This window comes from Dama dama, chromosome 13, assembly GCF_033118175.1.
Source record: "Dama dama isolate Ldn47 chromosome 13, ASM3311817v1, whole genome shotgun sequence".
NCBI lineage: Eukaryota > Metazoa > Chordata > Mammalia > Artiodactyla > Cervidae > Dama > Dama dama.
The window spans coordinates 64,033,430-64,057,337 of NC_083693.1; the positions used below are offsets into that span (position 1 = coordinate 64,033,430).

Genomic DNA, 23,908 nt, shown 5'->3' on the forward strand with positions numbered 1-23,908 from the left:
TTACTGGCTTATGGAGCAATACACAAAGTTCAACACAGCTAAAACTCAGAATGTTAGAATGGAAACAGTTCAAACTGCAGAGGCAGACAGAGACCAGATCATGAAAGACATAGTATGTCCAACTAAGATGTTTAGACTGTACAGTGAAGTTCACAGGGAGCCACAAAATACCGAAATCAGGGGAGTGACCTACTTTACATTTCTGAAAAATCATTCTGGGAGCAGAAAAATATATATTGAAGAAGGATCATGGAAACCACAGAATAACAGATAACACGTTTATAATGCTTATTATGGGCTAGACACTGTTCTAGAGAGAACTTTACACCTAGTAACTCAAAATCCTACCACCACCACCATGAATGCAATAGGATTATCCCAACCATATAGATAAATAAAACAAAGTATAGGGATGTAAATTAACTTGCCCAAGGTCAGTTAGTTAGTGAAGGAGCTGGATTCCAACCCAGTCATGTTCTTAACCACTATGTTATTCTGCTCCACCGAGACTGCCTCCCAGGTGGTGCAGTCATAAAGAACCCACCTGTCAATGCAGGAGACACAGGAGATGTGGGTTCAATCCCTGGATGGGAAAGATCCTCTGGAGTAGGAAATGGCAACCTGCTCCATTATTCTTGCCTGAAAAACCCCATGGACAGAGGAGTCTGGCGGGCTACAGTCCCTGGGGTTGCAAAGAGTTGGACATGACTAAGTGACTGAGCACGAGAGACTGCTATGGTTAAAAAGGCAAAAAGAAAGTGTGATTGGCTGAAGTTATTCACTGGCAGTGGAAATGTAAAAAAGGGGAAAGACTACAGCAGTTAAGTTTTTAAAGCAAAAAAACCCATATACGTCACCCAATATATTAAAAAATAAATTTTGAGAACAGAGCTACTTTGAAGTCAAAGGCGAATGAAGTCCAGGACCCCACCACACAGCCTTCCCGCTGTCCCGAGACTGAGGCACCTATGAGAAACCCTAGAGCTTCTCTGGGACACAATCCTGAAAGAGCATTCAGCAGAGGGAACTAAAAGAAAGAGAACCTTCAGGACTTGCATGGTGATGATTTTGAGTTTTCTCTTTCGGGAGAAACTGCTACCTATCGAAGTAGGGAAAGGAAGATGGGAGGAGGGTCACTTTACTTTTAAGCATAACCTTGAATTTACTCCAGGTCAGGAGCTCATGATAAACAACAAAATAAGGAATACAGAAGGGGCACAGCAGGTGGGGGGGGGGGGTGGGAGGAGAGGGTTGTAAGCAAACAAGGGCTAGAAACCACCAGAGCAGGAAGGAATGAATTTATAAACTGACAGCTCATTTTGTGAGGAGAGTGAAAAACAAAATGTATCTTTTGAGTGGAAGACCTCCCATTATGTTTTCTGGCATAAACAAATACAGGTGTTTGGCCTATTTCATTCATATTTACTTTTTGTAACCTAGAACACTGGTGGCGGGGGTGGGGTGTGTGTGTGTTAGTCACTCAGTCATGTCCGACTCTTTGAAACCCCATGGACTGTAGCCTGATAGGCTCCTCTATCCATGGAGTTCTACAGGCAAGAATACCGGAGTGGGTAGCCATTCCTTTCTCCAGGCAGTTTTCCTGATCCAGGGACAGAACCTGAGTCTCTGGCATTCCAGGAATATTCTTTACCATCTGAGCACCAGGGAAATCCAGAACACTGGCATATAACTAAATATAATCATGAGCATGGTAAGTGGTGGAAGACCAACGGCTCTTATAATTCTAAGGTCTGCTTAGACACAGATCATTTTGAAAGGTAACACAGACTTCTGAAGAAGGTAGACTGCATTCTCTAACTGGAGGGTCTGGATCCTGATGAGTTATAGGAAGTGTTTGGTAACGTCCTCCCAACAAGTATCTATATAAACATTTCTCAGAAATCTACATGGGCTCCAAAGTCAATGGTGTGTGTGCGCTCAGTCCTGTCCAACTCTTTGCCACTCCATGGACTGTAGCCCACCAGGCTCCTCTGCATGGAATTTTCCAGAAAAGAATACTAGAGTGGGTTGCCATTTACTACTTCAGGGGATCATCCCAACCCAGGGATCGAACCTGCATTTCTAGCGTCTCCTGCACTGGCAGGCAGATTCTTTATCACTACACCACCTAGGAAGCTCCCTAAGTCAACGAGTTCCACGTAAAAACTTAAAAGATGAGGAAGGCAAGAAACCTAGCCAATTCTTAACCCTTTTAAGTAGAAATATTCTATTTGTGATCTATTAATTACCCAGCACTGAATCCAACACAAACAACTCTATTTTAATTTCACAGTCATTTCCATTAATACTTAATTTCCATGAAGTGTTTGATCATTCAAATGTTTGCCTCTAAAAACAACTAGTATGAAGTGAAACGCCAATCAGAAATAAGTTCCAAACATTTTATACCAGACAGTGCTTGTTGCAGTCTGAACACTTCTTCTACTGATAAACTCTGTGGCATTCTTTCCTTTTCTGTCATCGTGTCACTCTGCTTTGCAGAATAAGGCTGCAATTTACTACATTCCAGTTTCAAACTTTCACATTCTTCAAGTATTTGTCTGTTTTCCACATTTAGTCTTTCTTGTTCCCTCCTCAAAACATCTCTGTCATTTTCTGCAGAAGATAGTTTTTTACTTATGTCTTTTATTTTATTCTCAAGTTCTTCAATTTTTTTTGTAGACTCTACTTTTTCAGCCTGTAGAACTTGAACAGTTTTTTGCATCTCTTGGGTTTTAGAGTGATCAGTTACTGCAACTCCTGGGCCACCTAGGACATAAATATAAAATCAGGGACACATTAAATATCAAGTACCAAGAGACAAATAGCCTGCTATATACAACTAAAGATTCAATAGACTTCAGAACTTGAAGATCTTAAAATGAAAAGTTAAAAAAACAGTGAGGTAATACTACTCCTATTAGAACGGCCAAAATTAGAAGAATAACACCAGCAAATGCTCTTAAGTATGCGGAGCCACAGGGACTCTCATTTACGGCTTGTGTGGGAATGCAAAATGGTATAGCCAGCCTGGAGGAGCTTAATGATTTCTTACAAAACTAAGAAATACAATATTCTTCTCATATGATCCAGCCATCATACTCCTTCATATTCACCCAAAGGGGTTGAAAACTTATTTCCACACAAAAACCTGAACAGCAATGTTTACAGCAGCTTTAGTCGTAACTTGAAAACCACCAAGATACTGTTCATGCGTGCAAGCTAAGTCGACTCAGCTGTTCAGTAGGTGAACTTAGATCTGTGGCATATCCAACCAACAGAATATCATTCAGTGCTAAAGAGAAATGAACTATCAAGCCAGAAAATCATAAAGGAAACATACACATAAACATAAAGGAAAGACAAACACAAAAACATAAAGGAAACATACACCTGAAGTTTATAATACAATAGTACGTCAACTATACTTCAATAAAAAATTATTTTAAGAAACATGGAGGAAATTTAAATGTATATTACTACGTGAATGAAGTCCATCTGAAAAGGCTACCTTTTATATGGTTCCAACTTTGTGATAATTCTGGAAAAGAGAAACAATGAAGAAAATGAAAAGAAGAATGGCTGTAAGGCTGGGACAGGGGAATGAGCAGGCAGAGCAGAGGATTTTTAGAGCAGTGAAAATACTCTGTAAGATACAATGATATACATTTGTCCAAATCCATAGGATGTACACCACCAAATGTAAATCCTAAGATAAATATGGACTGTGGGTGACTATGATGTGCCTTGGTAAAAAATGTACTACTCTGATGAGTAACGTAGATAGTGGGAGAGGCCGTGCATGTGGGGGGATGGGGTATAACCAAGATCTCTGTACCTCCTCAGTTTTGTTATAAACTTAAAACTGCTCTAAAAAAATAGAGTCCTTAAAAAAAAAGTTAAGTTACTATAATAAATAAAGCATTTTTAAATAGAGGAAAGATATTGTGCTATGCTTAGTAGCTCAGTAGTATCCAACTCTTTGAAAGCCCATGGACTGTAGCCCATCAGGCTCCTCTGTCCATGGGTATTCTCCAGGTAAGAATATTGGAGCAGGTTGCCAAGACTTCCTCCAGGAGATCTTCCCATGCCAGGGATCGAACCCAGGTCTCTGGCACTGCAGGCAGATTCTTTACCAGCTGAGCCACCAGGGAAGCCCAAGAATACTGGAGTGGGTAGCCTATCCCTTCTCCAGGGGAACTTCCAAACCCAGGAATCAAACTGGGGTCTCCGACACTTCAGGCGGATACTTTACCAGCTGAGCTACCAGGGAAGCCCCAGGAAAAATGTTATTTGAAATCAAATACTAAAAGCCTTTGTATCTGAGTCTGAAAAAAAGTGAAAACACACCAAACAATCCAAAGAAATCTCTGTTATAACTATTTACCACAAAGGCAAAGGACTTTTTCATTTTTGCAGAATCTTAACAATAGTGGTACTACTGCAAATTTCCAGCAAATGAGAACTAGTCATTTATTCATTCTTTAGAATTTAGACCAAATTTATATCAGCTAGGTTTGTCATTTAATACATTAAAATAACAAAATTAATAACCTTGTTGTAATAGATTTTCCAGTTCTTCAATCCGATCTTCATAGTCACTTAATTCTTCTCGATGCCGACGAGTTATTTCTGCCAACTTCTGCTGATGTGCATTCTGCAATACTGACATTTCATGTTGATGGTTATCAATTTCCTGACTTCGATTCTGTTTAAGTTCCTTAAAAAAAAATTGAACAAAGTTAACCACATTTATTTATAATAAATAAATTTAAGCTATTTCACTGCTGTGCAAAAATCCATATTATTAAAAATAATTCTCTAAACATGCTAAGGCTGAAAAAAGTTTAAACACAGGCTTCAAATCTGGATAATTCTAAAAGACTCCACCCTTCCCTTTCTTGGGCCTTAAGAGGTTTTTCTACTTTTAATGAGGGAGCACCAGGAAGAAACAACTGAAACAAAAAGCAAGCAGCATCTTTTTTTCATTAGTATCTGTGACCATGAATCTCTCCTGCTAATGACACAGTCCACCGACATCAGTGTCCACCTCTGGCCAATCTGTTCCTGTTGTTGCCCTAGTACAGCTGTTTTTTTGCTCAGCCTTTCCTTCTCTCAGTCTTGACGGGACCCCTAAACTGTCAACCAAGATGTCTCGCTACCCTAGTTGATACCATTCTCTCTCCCCTAGGAAACTGAATCTTAAGAAGCATCTTTCAAAGGAGGAAACCGATTAGACCAGAAGCATTATAACAGCCGCACCCTGGAGAGCCTGTCCACTGTGTCCCACTACCTAGATTTCTCATGCTGGCCCTATTTCTATCCTCCCTGAGACTAACATGCTCCATTTTCCCTTCAATCCTGTGGAATGACTATTCCTGACTTCTTCCAATAAATTCTCTTATGCTTTACTTAGCTAGAGACAGGGTTTTTTTTGCTTGTAGCCAAGAATCTTAACCTGTAAATTAACCTCAATTTCCTGAGAAGACAAGTGAAGCTATTTTTTAGTCTTTCGCACTTACTTATGTGCCAGTACCTGACAAGGAACTTTACACTTAAACTTCAAATACAATCCTTCAAGGGAGGTATTATGATAATATCTACTTTACTGATGATAAATCAGAAGCTTGTAAAGGTTAAGTAATTTGACCAAGGCAGGACAGCTGGAAATGACTGATACAAACTAGTAAAGTTCCACCATGAAGGGAAAATAACTATTTACAATAAATAACATTAACATTATATTCTATCAGTGTTCTTTAACCCTAATCCTTGAAATTTCAGTAACCCTGGAACTGTTTCAATAAACAGTTTTACAAGATACACAGTAAACAGACTTATGAAACATAAACTACCTAATAAATAAATGTCCAAAACGAAATGACTTTGGAAAGATATATTTTTATATTCTTAAAAGCATCATTAAAAAAAAAGTGTCATAAAGAAGAGAAGATATAAAAACAGCAAAAAAAAACCCAAAGAGAATATCATAATCTATAAAATACTTTTATAAATGAGTCTTTTATTAATTTAGGCTTATACTTTTAATAAGCAAATTTTAGATGTATAACAGCCATTGTTTCAACAATCCACCTTACCTTAATGATATTTTGCAGTTTGCAAATTTCACTTTGATCAGCACTATCTGATCCTTGTGCTTTAGAAGTCTAGATCAGAAAAACAGAATTAGAAAGTAACTGTTCTGATTTTCTTATAAAAGAGAATGCCAAAAACTAACTTTAATAAAAGATACCTTTTTTTAAAAAAAGGGGCATTTGCACAGGGAATACAGCCAATATTTTATAGTAACTTTAAAAGGAGTATAATCTATAAAAATACTGAATCACTATGTTGTACACCTGAAACTAATATACTGTAAACCAACTACACTTCAGTAAAAATAGAAAAAGAAACGTAAGTAAGAAAAAATGGGGAAAAAAAAAAAAAAGAAAAAATGGGGGGGCATTTCTCAGACAAATTCTTATTAAAGACTGCCAAGCACCTTCTAAAGAACCTAGTCAGACAGTGAGTAATAATACACAGTAAATAAATGATACTATTCAAGAGTCTGTTAACTAATTGAGGAAGACAATACCTTTACAAAATAAGAAAAAAACAACGCAGAATATTTTTCTTCACTTAACAAAATTTAAATTTGATGATAATCAAGCAGTTTCCTAAAATGTAATTTCTAAAATGGAATGTTACCTAATATTAATGCTAATATTAATACTACTAACAATGCTAATATTAATGTATTGGCTTTTGGATGATTTTCTTTTCATTCAAAGCTGTGTATTGCTCCTTTATCTTTATTAACATTTACCACAGCATGCTAAGGAACCAAAAGTTGCTCTCTGATTAAAAGAAGGAACACAATACATTAAGAAGAATACAGGGCTTAGAGCTGAAAGATTCATGTTTAAAGCACAATTTAAATCACTGTGACAGTGAGTGTATTACTTAAACCTTTACTTTGCTCATCTGCAAAACAAAGGTAACAAATACCTCACATAGTTATTAAAGACAGTGTATTGGATTAGTATATAGGGAAACATAAAAATTAAAGTATGATACAAACATTATTTTTTTATTATGCCTTACTAGAAAATTAAGCCCCCTGAAATGGACCCAATTATGCTTTTTTCACCATAATACCCCAGTACAGGTCTGTCTTAGAGAAGGCATTCAAGATATGCTGAAGTAAATATACCAAAAATCCATCTTTTCCACATGAACTCTTACCTTGGCAATGTTTCTTAGAATGTGTTCCTCAGATCATCAGTATCACCTGAGTACTTACTTGACTATATTTTCCATCACCCTAAAACAGCCTACAAAATACTAACCTTGAAACTCTGGTTCGTAACAGTGGAGCTACAATATCGCCAAATTTCTCAGGTTATTCTTACACATATAAAGTTTAGGAACTATCATCTTTTAGGAATAAGATGGACTAACAGATCATCCTCTCTAAGGTTTATCTTGGGTACTAGGAATACCCAGCAACTTGGGAAGCAAGGAGATCATTTTAATTGGGAAGCTTTCTCCTTTACATAACAAGATTACACTGACAAAAAGATAGAAAATAATCTCTTATAATACTTTATTTTTCTCCACAATGATAAAATAAAGTCCGTATGAGCAATATTTCAGTTTATTTCAGGTCTCGAGTACAATGGCTACCTCAGTAATACATAAAATCTGATATACAAGACAAAAAATGGATTCTTGGAAGAAAGTTTACAGTCCAAAATACAAAGGACTTAATATCTATTCTAATATTTGAGAAAAAAAAACACAAAATATTTTGTGTCTTGTAATACCAATCTATTATCAGATTTTTTTCATTTAATGTATAACTAATGGTGGCTGAGATGGCAAAGAATCTGCCTGCAATGCAGGAGACCCAAGTTTGATCCCTGGGTCAGGAAGATCCTCTGGAGGAGGGAATGGCTACCCACTCCAGTATCATTGCCTGGGAAATCCCATGGACAGAGGAACCTGGTGGGCTAGAGTCCATTGGGTCGCAAAGAGTCAGACATGACTGAGCGACTAACAGCAATGCAAACAAGAACCTCACATCACCATCTACGCGAACAGTTTCAAATCTGGTGCCTTGGAGCTCCGAGTTCCACCAGGGAAGTCTCAGGGACTCCAGGGAAAAAGGTGCAAGTTCAACCACAGCAACTCTGTTTTTATCTCTTTTAAGGGCTGAACCTGTAACTTTTACCTTTAAAGTTCTCTTGCTTTAAATTAAAAAAAAAAATTTCTTTCAAATATTGCACAGAAGGGGAAACTAAGGCTCAGAGAATGATGACCTGACTAAAACCAATTAAAAAAGTCACTGGTAGAATTAGAAATAGAATACAGGTTTTCTGATTTCCTAGTCCAGGGTTCTTTCTGATACCAAAACGTCTATATAGAGCAGGAACATTTTCACTCACTCAGTTTTCAGAAATTCATTAAAATTCTACCTACCTGAGCAATATGCCTCCAATGGCCAACTTCAGACTCAAGTCTTGAAACTTCATTTGACAATCTATTTATTTCTCGTTGTGATGAAATGATGTCGCCAAAATCCATGTCATCATCATGGAAACCTGAAGCATGATGACTTAAACCATAACCAAATGACGAAGATGCAGTAGTTGCTGGTACACCACCAGCTCCTGAATTCACTGACTGAGCAGCGGACTGCAGCTTCAGCAACTGATCCTGTAGCGCAATCTGTCTTGCTTTAAGATGGCTGATTTCTACCTATATTTATAATCCGTATTTTAGAGAAAGCACTGTGAAATAATCATACTGACCCTTTAATATATTCATAATGTTAAAAGTTATAATATTTTATAATTACCAATGGTTGTACTCTACCAACTGAATCCAAGTTGTCTATAACATCCCAACGTTAACACTTTTTTTTTTTCCCAACATAACACTTTTATTTCAAAAACAAACATGATTACCACAGTTAAAGCAGAGATAATGTTTTGATTAGTATGAGGAAAAGAATTCCACTCATACATCAACTAAAGCAACAAAATGCTCAGTTAAACATCAGTTTACCATCAGGAGATACTACATTATCAGGTAGTTTGGCATAGGCAATTTCTTCGGGCTCTGTTTGTGATTATCAAGCCTCAAGAGATGAGAAAATAAAAGCTTCGGCAGTCTATGCACTGTTGAGTTTCCTTAGAACACCTGTTGGAAGAATCTTTTGAACCTGATTGTGTATGGTTGGATTTGGGCTAATGCACCATGAGTCAGATAACTTGTACTGGTCTACACAAAACAGCTGAAAGAAACCTTTGATTTATTAATCTGATCTTCACAGTAAGCCTTGTAGATTATTAATTAGCCCATTAGTCTCAGAAGGAAATCATGTATTCAAAGAGGCCTTGGTTTTAGCTTTGGCAAAGAGAAGCCAGTGAAAATCTTCTAACTCTATTCAGGAAGAGAACTGTATAAAACTTGTGATATGCCAAATGGAGTTTTGACTGAAGGCTGGCAATACTAAGTCAACATCCAAAAGAAGTTACAAACACAGGACTTAGCATAATGCCATATCCATTCCAAATGAGAGATTACACAAAACATGAAAGTGAGTGAGCTAGAGAAAACTAAAATAAGCTTTCTGTAAAATACTCAAGCTAGTCCAAAAGATATCCTGCCACAACTAAGGAAAATCTGACCTGAGGAGACAGCCAATGAGTAACATTATTGCTACAGGTATAATGTCAAGCAATTAGACAAAGAAAAGCCAAATACAAATATGTCAGATGTCATAGTAAACAGACACTTTTTCGTATCAAAGCCCCTTCTCTAGTTGAGGTTTATAGAAATGTGCAAATCTTATTTTCCCATAAATGATATGAAGCAATCTGCATCTTTGGGCATTCTGAACATCACAATGAAGGCAACAAACATTCAGAAAACAGCAGATCTAGCAACCTAGATGCCCATCAGCAGACGAATGGATAAGGAAGCTGTGGTACATATACACCATGGAATATTACTCAGCCGTTAAAAAGAATTCATTTGAATCAGTTCTAATGAGATGGATGAAACTGGAGCCCATACAGAGTGAAGTAAGCCAGAAAGATAAAGAACATTACAGCATACTAACACATATATATGGAATTTAGAAGGATGGTAATGATAACCCTATATGCAAAACAGAAAAAGAGACACAGATGTACAGAACAGACTTTTGGACTCTGTGGGAGAAGGTGAGGGTGGGATGTTTCGAGAGAATAGCATGTATACTATCTATGGTGAAACAGATCACCAGCCCAGGTGGGATGCATGAGACAAGTGCTCGGGCCTGGTGCACTGGGAAGACCCAGAGGAATCAGGTGGAAAGGGAGGTGGGAGGGGGGATTGGGATGGGGAATACATGTAACTCCATGGCTGATTCATGTCAATGTATGACAAAACCCACTGCAATGTTGTGAAGTAATTAGCCTCCAACTAATAAAGGGGAAAAAAAAAAAAGAAAACAGCAGATCTAAAGTATGTATTATCTTTGATTCTAGTAAGAAGTAATGAAATCAACAGTTCTTTTCAAATGTAGCTATAATGCAAAGGAAGTTCTCATCATACAATAGACAGTTACATCAAGTTGTAGAGGTAAAAAGTACGAACTCTACTTAAAAAGATGTATTCCTAAACGTGAATTTTTCATTTGCCCTCTGATAACAGCATCCAAGTAAAAAATAAAACATCAAAATTTTCCACAGTTTTCTGAACTAGGATGTAAGCATCAGAATCAGCTATGGGATTTTTGAAAAATTCCAGTGCCAGGGTTCCTTCCCAGTACACTAAATCAGAATCTCCAAGAAGATCTAACAATGTGTATTTTTCATGATTCAGCTATAAACCCCTAGGTGGGAGCTACCGCTCTACCGGAGTATAAGTCAGTGCCGCTCAAAGTATGTCTGTGGACCAGAGTCATGAATGTTTGCTCCAGTCCATGACAAGTACAGAAAACTAAAAGAATAAGGTTTAAAAACTTTTAAAGTAGTTTGACAGAGTAATTTTATATCTGCTGAATCTTAAAAAAAAAAAAGGACTTTTCACTTTAACTTGAACTTAGAAATTTGCTTTTTACACTCATTTTATCTTGTAGTAATATTGTATCTTATTGTATTGTATTGTAGTTTTATTGTATTGTCATTTTTATTGTATTTTATGAAACCAATTCCAAACAGATTTAAGTTCTTTAAATATTAATCTTTAATGTGGTTTACTTTTTCATCTTAGTATGTCACTAAAAGAACTAGAAATCAATGCATCTAAATTTTTAAAACCCAAATATAAAGTGATTGTAGAAATGAACATTTAATCAACAAACTGAACAACACCCCAATGATCTGAATAATTAAACAAGAAATGGCTCAATAGAAGCATTTACTGAATTCCACTTATGTACTAAAACTAAAGAGAATTCAATGACCTAGGTACATAGGTACAAAACCTAGGTACACAGTCTCTATTTTAAGGATTCATAGTAACATTGGTTAAATTATATAATACTATTGGCACTGCAAAGGCAAGATAACCTACCTCCAAAATAACCATTTCTATCAAACTAAAGAGGAAAAAATATACAGAACAAGGTAAGTCAACTATAAAATACCTAATCTTCTGTTTTTCCATGGAAAATCAAGTAAACATGAATAAGCATATGTTAACATTTGTAGTTAAAATCATTTTCTTTAAAAAAGAAATGTTATTAGCAATCACACTGATTTAAAACAATTTAGATAAATAGGTGAGAAATAAGTTTCATAAAATTGCAAATTATAAACAACAGACGCCTGAAGATATTTTACACAAAGACTTTTATTCTGCTGGAAAGTAGAAATTAAACTCCAGAAAGGTTAGTTTATGTAATATAAACATAAAAGCTTACAGAGTCCTTGTTAAATTAAGTGATATCACACTGAGTTGGGAATTATTAACTTCAACACCCTTTTGATATTTTCACAGATCTAAATACAGCTTGATGTATAACTCTTAGAAACCATCCTAAATACACTGTAGTGAAGTAAGTATGAAGTCTGTTATAACCTTTACCTCTTTCTGTTGTAGCTGATGTCGGTAATTCATGGATTGCTGCTTTATCTGAAGCTCTGATGCCTCATGCTTCTCTTCCAGATCAGCACAAAGTTTTTTGAGTCTCTCATTCTAGAAGCAAAGAAAAAAGTGTTTTCAACAAAAAGACTAAAAGTAAAACATGTTAGTAACAGTTATGTGCAGGACATTATAAAAAACATATTCTTTCATGCACAAAAAAGATGTACTATAGTAGGTCTCAGAATTTTGGTTTTTAAAACACAATGCCAATTAAAGTTACACGTACAATAAGCATGTTAATAGATTATGCATAATTGTTTTTAAAAAACCCTGCTCAGCTTGATTTTCTGCTAAGAGAAAGTCACTGATCAGTGTTTTCCCCATCTCTGTACACCCAGTGTCTAACATACTGTAGGCAATAAATGTCTGGTAAATAAGTGACCTAGATTACATGTTTCAACTTTTGTGTTTTCCCTGAACAGGTACAAGTTTTTTGTTTTTTGTTTTTTTCATCAGTACAAGTTTTTCAAAGAAACTCTTTATAAAAAGACTTATGGTTGAAATATAGGTAGGAGGCCAAAGCCTCCCATTACTTGTCTGACTGAACCCCAGCCTCCTGAGCAAGGCATCTCTAAAAAATTCATTTTAAAAACCACTAGTAGAACTGTTTGAAAAACTACACTTAAAAGTACAGAAAATATTCAAAATATAATTCAATAAATTTAGATATCACAATCTTTTAAGATATTGGAAAATATGGAAGAAATTACTTAAATTTTAGGTTCAGTTCAATTCAGTTGCTCAGTCGTGTCTGACTTTGCGACCCCATGAACTGCAGCTTGCCAGGCTTTCCTGTCCTTCATCAACTCCCGAAGCTTGCTCCAACTCATGTCCATTGAGTCAGTGATGCCATCCAACAATCTCACACTCTGTCATCCCCTTCTCCTCCCGCCTTCAATCTTTCCCAGCATCAGGGTCTTTTCCAATGAGTCAGTTATTCAGACCAGGTGGCCAAAGTATCAGAGTTTCAGCTTTTAGTATCAGTCCTTCCAATGAATATTCAGGACTGATTTCCTTTAGGATGGACTGGCTGGATCTCTTTGCAGTCCAAGGGACTTGCAAGAGTCTTCTCTAATACCACAGTTCAAAAGTTATCAATTCTTCAGCGCTCAGCTTTATGGTCCAGCTCTCACATTCATACATGACTACTGGAAAAACCATAGCTTTGACTAGATAGACCTCTGTTGGAAAAATATGCTGTCTAGGTTGGTCATAAGTTTTTCTTCCAAGGAGCAAGCGTCTTTTAATTTCATGGCTGCAGTCACCATCTGCAGTGATTTTGGAGCCCCCCAAAATTAAGTCTTTCACTGTTTCCCCATCTATTTGCCATGAAGTGATGGGACCGGATGCCATGATCTTAGTTTTCTAAATTTGAGTTTTAAGCCAACTTTTTCACTCTCCTTCACTGTTGTCAAGAGGTTCTTCAGTTCCTCTTCGCTTTCTGCCCTAAGGGTGGTATCACCTGCGTATTTGAGGTTATTGACACTTCTCCTGACAGCCTTGATTCCAGCTTGTGCTTTATCCAGTCCAGCTTTTTGAATGGTGTACTCTGCACAGAAGTTAAATAAGCAGGGTGACAACATATAGCCTTGATGTACTCCTTTCCCAATTTGGAAACAGTCTATTGTTCCATGTCCGGTTCTAACTGTTGCTTCTTGACCTGCATACAGACTTCTCAGGAGGCAGGTAAGGTGGTCTGGTATTTCCATCTCTTGAAGAATTTTCCAGTTTGTTGTGATCCACATAGTCAAAGGCTTTGGCGTAGTCAATAAAGCAGAAGTAGATGTTTCTCTGGAACTCTCTTGCTTTTTTGATGATCCAACGGATATTGGCAATTTGATCTCTAGTTCCTTTGCCTTTTCTAAATATAGCTTGAACATCTGAAGTTCTTGGTTCACTAACTATTGAAGCCTGGCTTGGACAATTTTGAGCATTACTTTGCTAGCATGTGAGATGAGTACAGCTGTATGGTAGTTTAAGCATTCTTTGGCATTGCCTTTCTTTGGAATTGGAATGAAAACTGACTTTTCCAGGCCTGTGGCCACTGCTGAGTTTTCCAAATTTGCTGGCATATTGAGTGCAGCACTTCAATAGCATTTGATTTAGGATGTGAAATAGCTCAGCTGGAATTCCATCACCTCCACTAGCTCTGTTCATAGTGATCCTTCTTAAGGCCCACTTGACTTCACATTCCAGGATGTCTGGCTCTAGGTGAGTGATCACACAATCATGGTTATCTGGGTTATTAAGATCTTTTATGTAGAGTTCCTTTATGTATTTTTGCCACCTCTTCTTAATATCTTCTCCTTCTGTGAGGTCCATACTGTTTCTGTCCTTTATTGTGCCCATCTTTCCATGAAATGTTCCCTTGGTATCCCTGATTTTCTTGAAGTGATCTCTAGTCTTTCCCATTCTACTGTTTTCCTCTATTTCTTTGCATTGTTCACTTAGGAAGAGAGAGGAATAAAAATGAGAAAGATTCTTGATCGCGTTCAGTTCTGGTTGAAGCCATTTCCTAAAAGACTGGCTAAAATTTCTGCCCTTGGAATCCATAAGATTCATACTTCTATCCTTAATTATCCCATTATGCTTAAGCCTTCTTATATTATCAAGGTCTACTAAAACCAATTCTAGTTTTTGAGTTTCGTTTTTTGAGCAGTCCTAAGGACTGATATTTATAACATTCTTTCTTAGTAGCTTCCAAAAAAAAGAAAACAATATACTTAGAAAACAAACAAAAAGATTCTATTTTGTAATTACCATAGGGGTACACTGGGCACCCTTATAAATCTAAGAATAATCACAAGGTCATAATGATCTTGTTTTTTCTGTACCTTGAAACATTTTGCTATTATTATCATCCTATCAGGGTTTCCCAGGTGGTTCAGTGGTGAAGAATCCACCTACAATGCAGGAGGCGTGAGTTCGATCCCTGAACTGGAAAGATGTGGAGAAGAAAATGGCCACCCACTCCAATTTTCTTGCCTGGGAAATCCCATGGACAGAGGAGCCTGGTAGACTACAGCCCATTGGGTTGCAAAAGTCAGACATGACTTAGCGACTAAACAACAAGAACTAATCATTACTCATCAATTGTTTACAACTATGTTAAAAAAAGAGAAAATGGAGACTGATGGAATCATCTAGGAGAATGATAAAATAACAGTGAAATAACCAAGTACTACATCATCTTTTAAAAAGGAAAAACCAATGGAGACACTATCTTTGCAGTGTTTTTTTGTTTTGAGTGTTTTGGGGTTTTTTTTTCCACTTTCATTTCACATAGTTGGAAATTCATTCTCACTTTTCAACAGAGAAGAAAACTGAGGAAAATATTCCACAATTAGACAACTAAGAACATAAATGCTGAGAGACAGAAAAGAGCACTCTGCAGTTTAATGGTTATGGTGAAAATGATTGTAGAAGCAAAATCTCAGACAAGTCTTTGAAAAACAATATCCTACATGAATTTCTTAAACTCAGAACTGAGGAATGAACAATGTATTTCCAAGAACAAAAAGGAAATATGATGTTCTCATGAAATAATCATTCAATAAGATTTTATCTCACAATATTTTGTGAAAAAAACCTGAGCCATCCATCCCATTTTGTTAAATGGACATATAACAGTATTATTTCATTATGATATTTATACAACAACAGTTACTTGATACAGTCCCTGTGTGGACAAATGCTGAAGACACATGTATACATAGGTGACCAGGAGGAAACAAATGACAAAAATTGAAAAAACTCAGTGGATTGATAACTCTAATCGGTATTTATAAATTTAACAATTAAAGCACTTTGTATTTATGCAGCAGTCATGTTTTTAACAAAATCCTAAGTCATCAAAGTTTTCATAAGTATTGGTTTAAATGACCTAAGTCAGGAAAAAGAACTAGAAGATCTAAATCTATCAGAGATGTAACTGAAATCTGGAGTCAGTATTTACAAGAAACAGTCCATTTCACTAAAAAAGTTAATAAACATATGTAAGTTAATAAACATATGTAAGTTTATATGCATGCATGCTCAGTCACTTGAGTTGCGTCTGAGTCTTTGCAACCCCATGGACTGTAACCCACCAGGCTCCTCTGTCCATGGGATTATCCTGGCAGGAATACTGGAGTGGGTTGCCATTTCCTCCTCCAGGGGATAGTCCCCACCCAGGGATCGAACCTGAATCTCTTGAAGCTCCTGCATTGGCAGGAGGATTCTTTAACCACTGAGCTACCTGGGAAACTATATGTATGCATATGTGTGTATACACACACACACACACACACACACACACACACACACATGATTTTAAAAGCAGAAACATAGGGAATAAAAATTTAAATTGTTGTTAAGTGCTCACTGTAATTTCTGATGAAGTTTTTCACTATCACTTTATTCTTCTGTAAATTACTTATAAAATAATTTAACAGGAAAATTAAGAGTCCATTGGATCCATATGGTAAATGGTAAGACTATTTTTCTTGGCAAAGATGGTTAAATTAGCTTAGGTTGGTTGCTATTACTTGCAACTCAGGAAGCCTAACTAATTTAATCAATATCAAATATTAACATCTGTAAGCAAATCTAATTTCCTCTACAAAATATACTGCCCTCTGTCTATACTGAAGCTTTCTAAATAAACAGAATTTTCTATTGGTTTTAATTTCCTACTGGTTTTAATCATATGTTCACCTTCTTTTTACAGTCATATAAGGTGTTACCTTTATGAAGTGTTTATGTGCTGAGAGAAGGCAGGAGTCACGTACAGTCAATATCACCTTGGAAAATAAAGCTCTTGAGAAGTTCAACAGTCTGTTATCCTCTAGTATTCGAGTAAGCTCACAGTACTCTGAATAAGCACCAGACAAGGAATTTGGCTATCACTAGGGATATGTTATACCAAAAATAAATACTTGTGAACACTAGAATCATACCTGCTACTGTCCAAGGACAACACTAGGACAGAGACTAGAGTTGAAATCAACAGAGGGACAGAACATTTCTATCTTCCGCCTTAAGTTCAATACAGAGCAGTCATTCATTCAGCAGGTTAATCCATTTACTACCCCCATTCCCCACTCCAAACATATACTGGCAAATTTAGCTTAATTAATGCCACTGCACACATCTCTGCCATCTAATTTTTCTGGGAAAGCCCACAGTGAGTACTCTTTCAAGGATTTCTTTAGAGACTATAGGAACTATTTCCTATCTCAGTCTTACAAAGAAAGAAGCTATTAAGTTCATATGTCACAAAAACACCTACTAACAAGGTAATTACAGCTAAGGTCTCTTAAGTGCCACCAAACTGCCACCTTCTACTGAGGCAGAATGGGGCTTCCCAAGTGGTGTGGTGGTAAAGAATCCGCCTGCCAATGCAGGAGACACAAGAGATGTAGGTTCGATCCCTGGGTCAGGAAGATCCCCTAGAGCAGGAAATGCCAATCTGCTCCAGTGAAAAACTCCAGGGACAGAGGAGTCTAGCAGACTACAGTCCATGACAGAGTTGGACATGACTGAGCGCACGCATGCACACACGCACGCACGCACGCACACTCACACACTGAGGCAGAAAACTTCAGTAGTCCCTCTTGAGAGATCCTTCCACTTTCAAATTTACAATCTTACGTTGGTAATCTAACGTGTGTGCGCTCAGTTGCTCAGTCATGTCCAACTCTTTGTGACCCACTGGACTGTAGCGGACCAGACTCCTCTGCCCATGGGGTTTTTCACGCAAGAATACTACAGTGGTCGCCATTTCCTCCTCCAGGGGATACTGGAGGACCCAATATCCTCCCTGGGTATTCCTGATATACAGGGATCGAACCCGCATTTCCTGTGTCTCCTGCATTGCACATGGATTCTTTACCTGCTGGGTCATCGGGGAAACCCTTGGTAATAGAGACCAGAGTTCAATGATGCTTGTTGTCAGAAGTATTTTCTTATATTTAAATTTCATTTTCTTTTTTTATGGGCTTGGCAAGGGAAAACATGCTTACCACAGTCCTCTAAGAATGTTGTTGGCTGAAATACTATTACATGTTCCCTCACCATTCTTATCCAAAGGCTAAATATTGCACTGGCCAAAAAGTTCGTTCAGGGCTTTCCATACCATCTAAAAAACTTTCTGGCCAACCCAATGGTTAGATGTCTTTAGTACTTTACAATAGATGCCATTTTAAAACCTTTCATTTTTTTTTATGGCTTACCTTTGAACTCTTTTCAAGTTTTTGTCATCCCTATTAAGTACAATGACCAGAGCTAGTTACCACAAGGCACTGACTAATAACGAAAAAAAATGGTAAAATTAATTTGCTATTCTTACATTCTACATTCTCTGCATACAAATATCACACCTTTTTAATGTTAGGGAATTAAAAACTCTACATTAAACAGAAATGCATTCTTCACATTACACTTAAATGTACAACTGCAGTTTTAGCACACTATTAAAACATTGTAAATCCTTGAAATGATTAATTGTTGCCAACTATTGTTTCTATATTTGGCAGATTTCCTTCTTCCACCATTCAGAAGCAGAGGTGGGAATATTTAACAGAAAAGAACAGTAACAAGTAACTGTATCTTCATCAAAGGAACATGACAGAGCTTCAAAAAAGAGAAGAAAACTAAGATAAAGGGAAAGAGGAAAAGTGCATTAAAAAGAGAGGACTGAAATAAAGTGTGAATAACTCATGATTTCAAAAAAGAAAAATCTAAATCTTTAAGTTTCCTTACCTCTGATCTTAAGATTGTATGAATGGCTTCAACTTCCTTTCTCCTAGCATTAGGTAAATCTGCTACAAAAGAAATGGTATATACTGAATATATGGTCAACATCATGTGAAGTAAACAGGCATCTTTAGGAAAATAAATTTCACTGAGCTTTAAACAGAATGGTATGTTGATCTGAGGACAGATTCAGAAGACAAACATCATTTGATTGTTATCACTACTCTCTACTGTTACAGATGTCTACTGTCATATAAGTCACTTTGCCTATCTTCTATATTCAAGAGCATCTACCTTTACCCCTTGGAAGTATTCATTAAAATTTTGTAATGGAAAATTAATCTGTTTGATTAGTATAATTTTTGATGAAAGGTATGCAAACAGGATGAAAAAAAAATTTTTTTTTTTTTTTTTTTTTTGGCCACACAGTGGGGTCTTAGTTCCCCAACCAAGGATTTAATTTGGGCCCTCAGCAATGAAAGCATCAAGTCCTAACCACTGGACTGCCAAGGGAATTCCCAATGACATATTTCTAACTTCTTATGCAACTGGGGTTTAAGGTCTTATTAACTTTTTCTGCTTCCAATACTACCAAAAAAATCAGTGACCTCTTAAACAAAGAATAAAAATGCAGTAAAAGAAAACTTATTTCAAGTAACATGGACACAAGTTACTGAAAATGAGCATGAACTCAGCCTTGTTTTGTTTAAAAGGAAAGTTAGAGGACCAAAATGGCCGTTGATGCTGCCAGATAATCAACCTCCACACAGTTAGATTTCTAAGTATTAATATTTTTCATTACTCTCAGCCCTTTAATACTATAAAAATAACTTCTCTGAATTACAGTTTAAATCAAAAGAAAATACAAGTGGCATCCAATAAATAATAATGACAAACTCGCTCTTCTTGTTTTGAAAATCACTAGGTGGGGATGCTTGTGTGGTTGTTTATACAAATTGCTTGAAACTCTGACAAGACTGTCTAATTGCTACTCAGAAGAGAACAAATTATAATCTAATCTGTTTAGGAAGGTCACTGTTAGAAGCCGCAACTGTTTCAAAGAGAGATTAAAGAAAAACAAGGTCACGAAGACCTCCCTCCATATCCCTCTCCCCAGAACATGGCCTTTTTAAGGATAAGGTGGAGATGTTATGCAGACCAAAAAAGTTTTCCTCAATGAGGGAAAACAAAAATAACAACCATCATTTATTAATGCTTACTATTTGCTAGGCACAGTGTTAGGTTAGGCATGTTACATTCATGTTTTCATTTAATCCTCCCAAATTCATGATAGGTATCTCTTTTTAACAGATAAGAAAACTTTGCTTTTTAAATGATAAGTATTTAATAATTTGCTGAAGACCCCACAATCTGTAACCCATGGATGTGGAATTTCAATCCATGTCTGATTTAAAAGTCCAAGTCCAAGCTCCTAAATTAGTATAGTGCTTGGTAGAATAGCAACCTTCTGATATTGTAACTACAGATAATTTTCAAGTTGTATCAATAGTGCTATTCTAAACTGTTATCTTGTTCATTGCCGGCACAGGGTAGACACTCAATAAACATTTGTTGAATGAATAAATGAACTGCATTCTGACCCTATTTTTAAATGACTTATAAAATCAATAAACTGGATGTTAAGCAAGTCCTATTTTAATACAAAGAGAAAACAATAAAAGCAGATTTTTAATCACTTAGCAAAATTTTTACTAAGCATGTACTGTGCACCAAGAAGGTACCACACATACTAGTAATACAAGGATAAATAAAATAGAGCTGTCAGAGAGAGATCCACAAAGTTCTGTTAGACACAAGCGACTCAACCTGCCACGGACTGACAACGGTTTCACCAGGTACCTGACATGTCAGCAGGGTCGTGCAGGAAAAATTGTTTTCCAGGCAAAGAAGGGTAGAAAGTGAAAAGTGAAAGTGAAGTTGCTCAGTCGTGTCAGACTCTTTGCAACCCCATGAACTGTAGCCTACCAGGAACCTCAGTCCATGGGATTTTCCAGGCAAGAATATCGGAGTGGGTTGCCATTTCCTTCTCCAGGGGATCTTCCCGACCCAGGGATCGAACCTGGGTCTCCCGCATTGTAGGCAGACGATTCACCGTCTGAGCCACCAGGGAAGCCCCAAAGAGGGTAGAGGACGAGGTAAAAAGGAAGGGCTTTCCATGCAGGGCTTGGAGTTCTGTCAGCACCTCACCAAGTTCCCTGTACAGAAGCCCTGGGTGCAAGCATGCTTGTGTATATGAATGTGCATCTATGTGGCTATTGAGAGAGAAGGGGGAGGGAACAAGAGATAAGATTGAAAGAGGTAGGTTGAACCCAGATAGGATAGGTTTTTGGTCTCCCCAAGTTAAGACATTTGAGTTCTATCCCGTTAAGTACAGAGTCAAGAGATTTTTAAAACACATTTGTTTTTAGAAAAGTAACTGGTAACACAACAGAATATGGAATAAAGGAGGAAAAAACAAGTGACAGGACATGAAAGAGAAATAATGTGTGGGAGCAAAAACGGGGATGGGAACTAAAGAAGGAGGAATAAGAAAGGAAAGGACGAATGTAAGAAACACTTCAGGCACCAGATGAACAAGATCAGGTGACCAATTCAAAGTAGGAGAAAAAAGAGGCAAAACAATGTGACAAAGATTTCTAAGTTTAGGAGAATGGGTAGATGATGAAACCATTAAAAGTGAGAATACAGGAGCACATTTGGTGGGAAAAACAAAATGAATCCCACCTTAAGCCTGTAGGACATCCAAGTTGGAGGGGTAAGTGCGCAGGTTCTGGCTTAGGGTCAATAGTCACCTGTTTTCCCCTATCTAGGAAACAAAGAGAGACTAGGCATTCCCCAGGTTAGCCAGCTCTTTTCTGCTTCTGACAGCCCTCAATGTCACATGATCATTTCCTGAACACAGGAAGAATCCCTTTAACTCCCACCCCAATCTGTCCCACCTGATGTACCCCCCACCCCAGGGGTACCCCAAGCAGTTAAATGATACCAACACTCATTTAATAGCAGCTACCCAATCTTCTTCCCTTCTTAGACCCCACAGAAATCCTAAATATAGATACTATCTTTCTAAATCAAACTATCTTTCTCTACTTCAACCAAATAAACATGCATACTCAATTAAATCAGTATTAAAAAATAAAACCAGAATGCTAATTTATTTACAACAAAAAAAAACTAGCAAAGGAACTGCTCTCGTCCAAAAGACCACCCTCTCTGGAGGCAGACGTAGATTGAAATTAAAGAATTCTTTTGATCTAAATATTACTTGATGAAAGAAGTATCAAGAAATCAAAACAGCAATTAACTTAATCATCAATTACCATGTAACTCCTGGTCACTATAATTAGTAAAACAAAATGAGGACTTCAAAAATGAGTGAAGGTTGCTAAAGGGACCTGAAGAACAGGATTACCTTCCTTGCTCTCCTGAGCATATGGGAGGCATTAGGCAATTAGGCATGAAAATACACTCTTAGCTGAGACGCTGTAATGTGCCATCAGAATAAGCAAAAATATAATAGGAAAACCATACCCACGTTTCACTAACATATATTTAAATAAAAAAGGGTAAGAGCCACTAAATATTTTATTACGCTACGAAAATCGAAGAAACCCCCTCCCGCCAAAAAAAGTGACTACGTGTCATAATACAAATAATTCTTTAAACCATGTCGATATAAAGGAAGAGGATCAAAATCAGTTCTGCCTCCAAGTTAAGGCCAAAGTAAGCGGTGGGTGTGGATGAGCCAAAGAAAAATAAACTCTACGCGATATAAGGGCGGTTTCACTCTGCTGTGAGCTATCCCGGGTACTCAAAGGAGAAACACCCTAACTCTTTCCCCCAACCCTAGTGGTCTCTCATTAGAGAAAATCACTTAAGAGGCAAAAGGAGAAATGTAAAGAAAAAAGGGCGGACACTTCTAGGACACTTCTCTAGACCTGTCTGCGTCTCATGACAGATGGACTTGGGGACCAAACGGACGCTCCCAGGGTCCCAATAAACCCCTCCCTCCATCGCCCCAGCTGTTACCTTCCACTTCCTCCGTGCCCTCCATCAGCATATCCTTCGTAAAGTTTGAAATCTGGCCAGTGAGGGAAGCCAGGCTGCCCCCGACCTGACCCAGGGACTGGCCCAAGCCGGAGCCGAGGCCCCCAAGCCAGGACGACATCGCTGCGGGTTAGAGAAGGTCCGCTCTGCTCCGAGAAAAGCGGCCAGCGTCGTCGGACTACTCTGCCAAATGTCCTCGAACCGCTGCTTCCGCAGGACTGTCCAAATCACAACACTCAGGAATCGATAACACGACAGGGGGAATGGTTCCCAGTCCACGCCGGTTTCGGGGGCTCCCACCAACCGCCGGGCTCTGATTAGAAAAGCAAAGGCCTGGCCTCAGACTTTACCAGGGGCCTGCCTCCAATGACACAGTCACCCCCGTGGGCTTCCACTCATTCTCACGACTTCCCACCATCCGGATTAAGCCACTTCTGCTGCTGCTTTAGTGACTTTCCCCAATTCCGTGGGCAACTCCTGCCAACTCGACGCCGGCCGCCATGACACCCACTAGGAACGCGTCTATGGATCATAGAGAGGCGCCGTGATAGGGTAGAAAGGCCCTGCAGAGCCGCCGGACGTGTCCTGGGTGCAGGGTAACATGGGATCGCGGAGGACCGAGTGCGGCCGCTGTGGCCGCAGCCTCCAGCCCCAGGGCAAGGTCAACTTCCACGTAGCCCGCCCGCTTTGGCCGCAGGTGGAATACCGACCGGTACTCGCGGCGACGTGGCGCTCTCGCCAGCTGCAGCTGGGTTTCAGGCAGAGCAGACCCTCAGTGGGTGCCCCCCGAAGTCGGCGTAGCCTGGGAGCCCTGTGGATTCTTATTCTTGGGGAAACCCGAGTGTATTAATTCTGATTACCCTCGCGAAGGCAGCGGTGCGAGGAGACTGGGCGGGGATCCTCCACCGGATCAGAAGTGGATTTTAGAGGTTATTCTACACCCTGACAAGGGCCACTGTGTACT

At 38.1% G+C, this 23,908-nt stretch overlaps 1 protein-coding gene and 1 long non-coding RNA gene across 4 annotated transcripts in view; one reads left to right on the forward strand and one right to left on the reverse strand.

The window, feature by feature from the left end:
- The window catches only part of TRIP11 (thyroid hormone receptor interactor 11), a 69,487-nt gene extending 46,008 nt beyond the window's left edge, over positions 1–23,479 (reverse strand). Inside the window, exons 1-7 of one of the 3 annotated variants that reach the window (XM_061159311.1) lie at positions 22,927–23,479; positions 18,883–18,941; positions 12,082–12,192; positions 8,482–8,760; positions 6,099–6,167; positions 4,555–4,720; positions 2,410–2,769 (exon numbers count right to left, since the gene is read on the reverse strand). In XM_061159311.1, coding sequence (XP_061015294.1) covers positions 2,410–2,769; positions 4,555–4,720; positions 6,099–6,167; positions 8,482–8,760; positions 12,082–12,192; positions 18,883–18,941; positions 22,927–23,065 — 1,183 coding nt within the window. In that variant the 5' untranslated portion in view covers positions 23,066–23,479. Of the gene's footprint in view, positions 1–2,409; positions 2,770–4,554; positions 4,721–6,098; positions 6,168–8,481; positions 8,761–12,081; positions 12,193–18,882; positions 18,945–22,926 lie in introns of all 3 variants that reach the window. The other 2 variants (XM_061159310.1, XM_061159312.1) reach the window with 2 other exon arrangements.
- Positions 12,033–18,886, forward strand: LOC133068180 (uncharacterized). The gene is made up of 3 exons (XR_009695462.1): positions 12,033–12,052; positions 16,850–16,977; positions 18,657–18,886. It is a non-coding gene; the product is annotated as an uncharacterized LOC133068180 (long non-coding RNA).
- Positions 23,480–23,908: the final 429 nt, after the last annotated feature.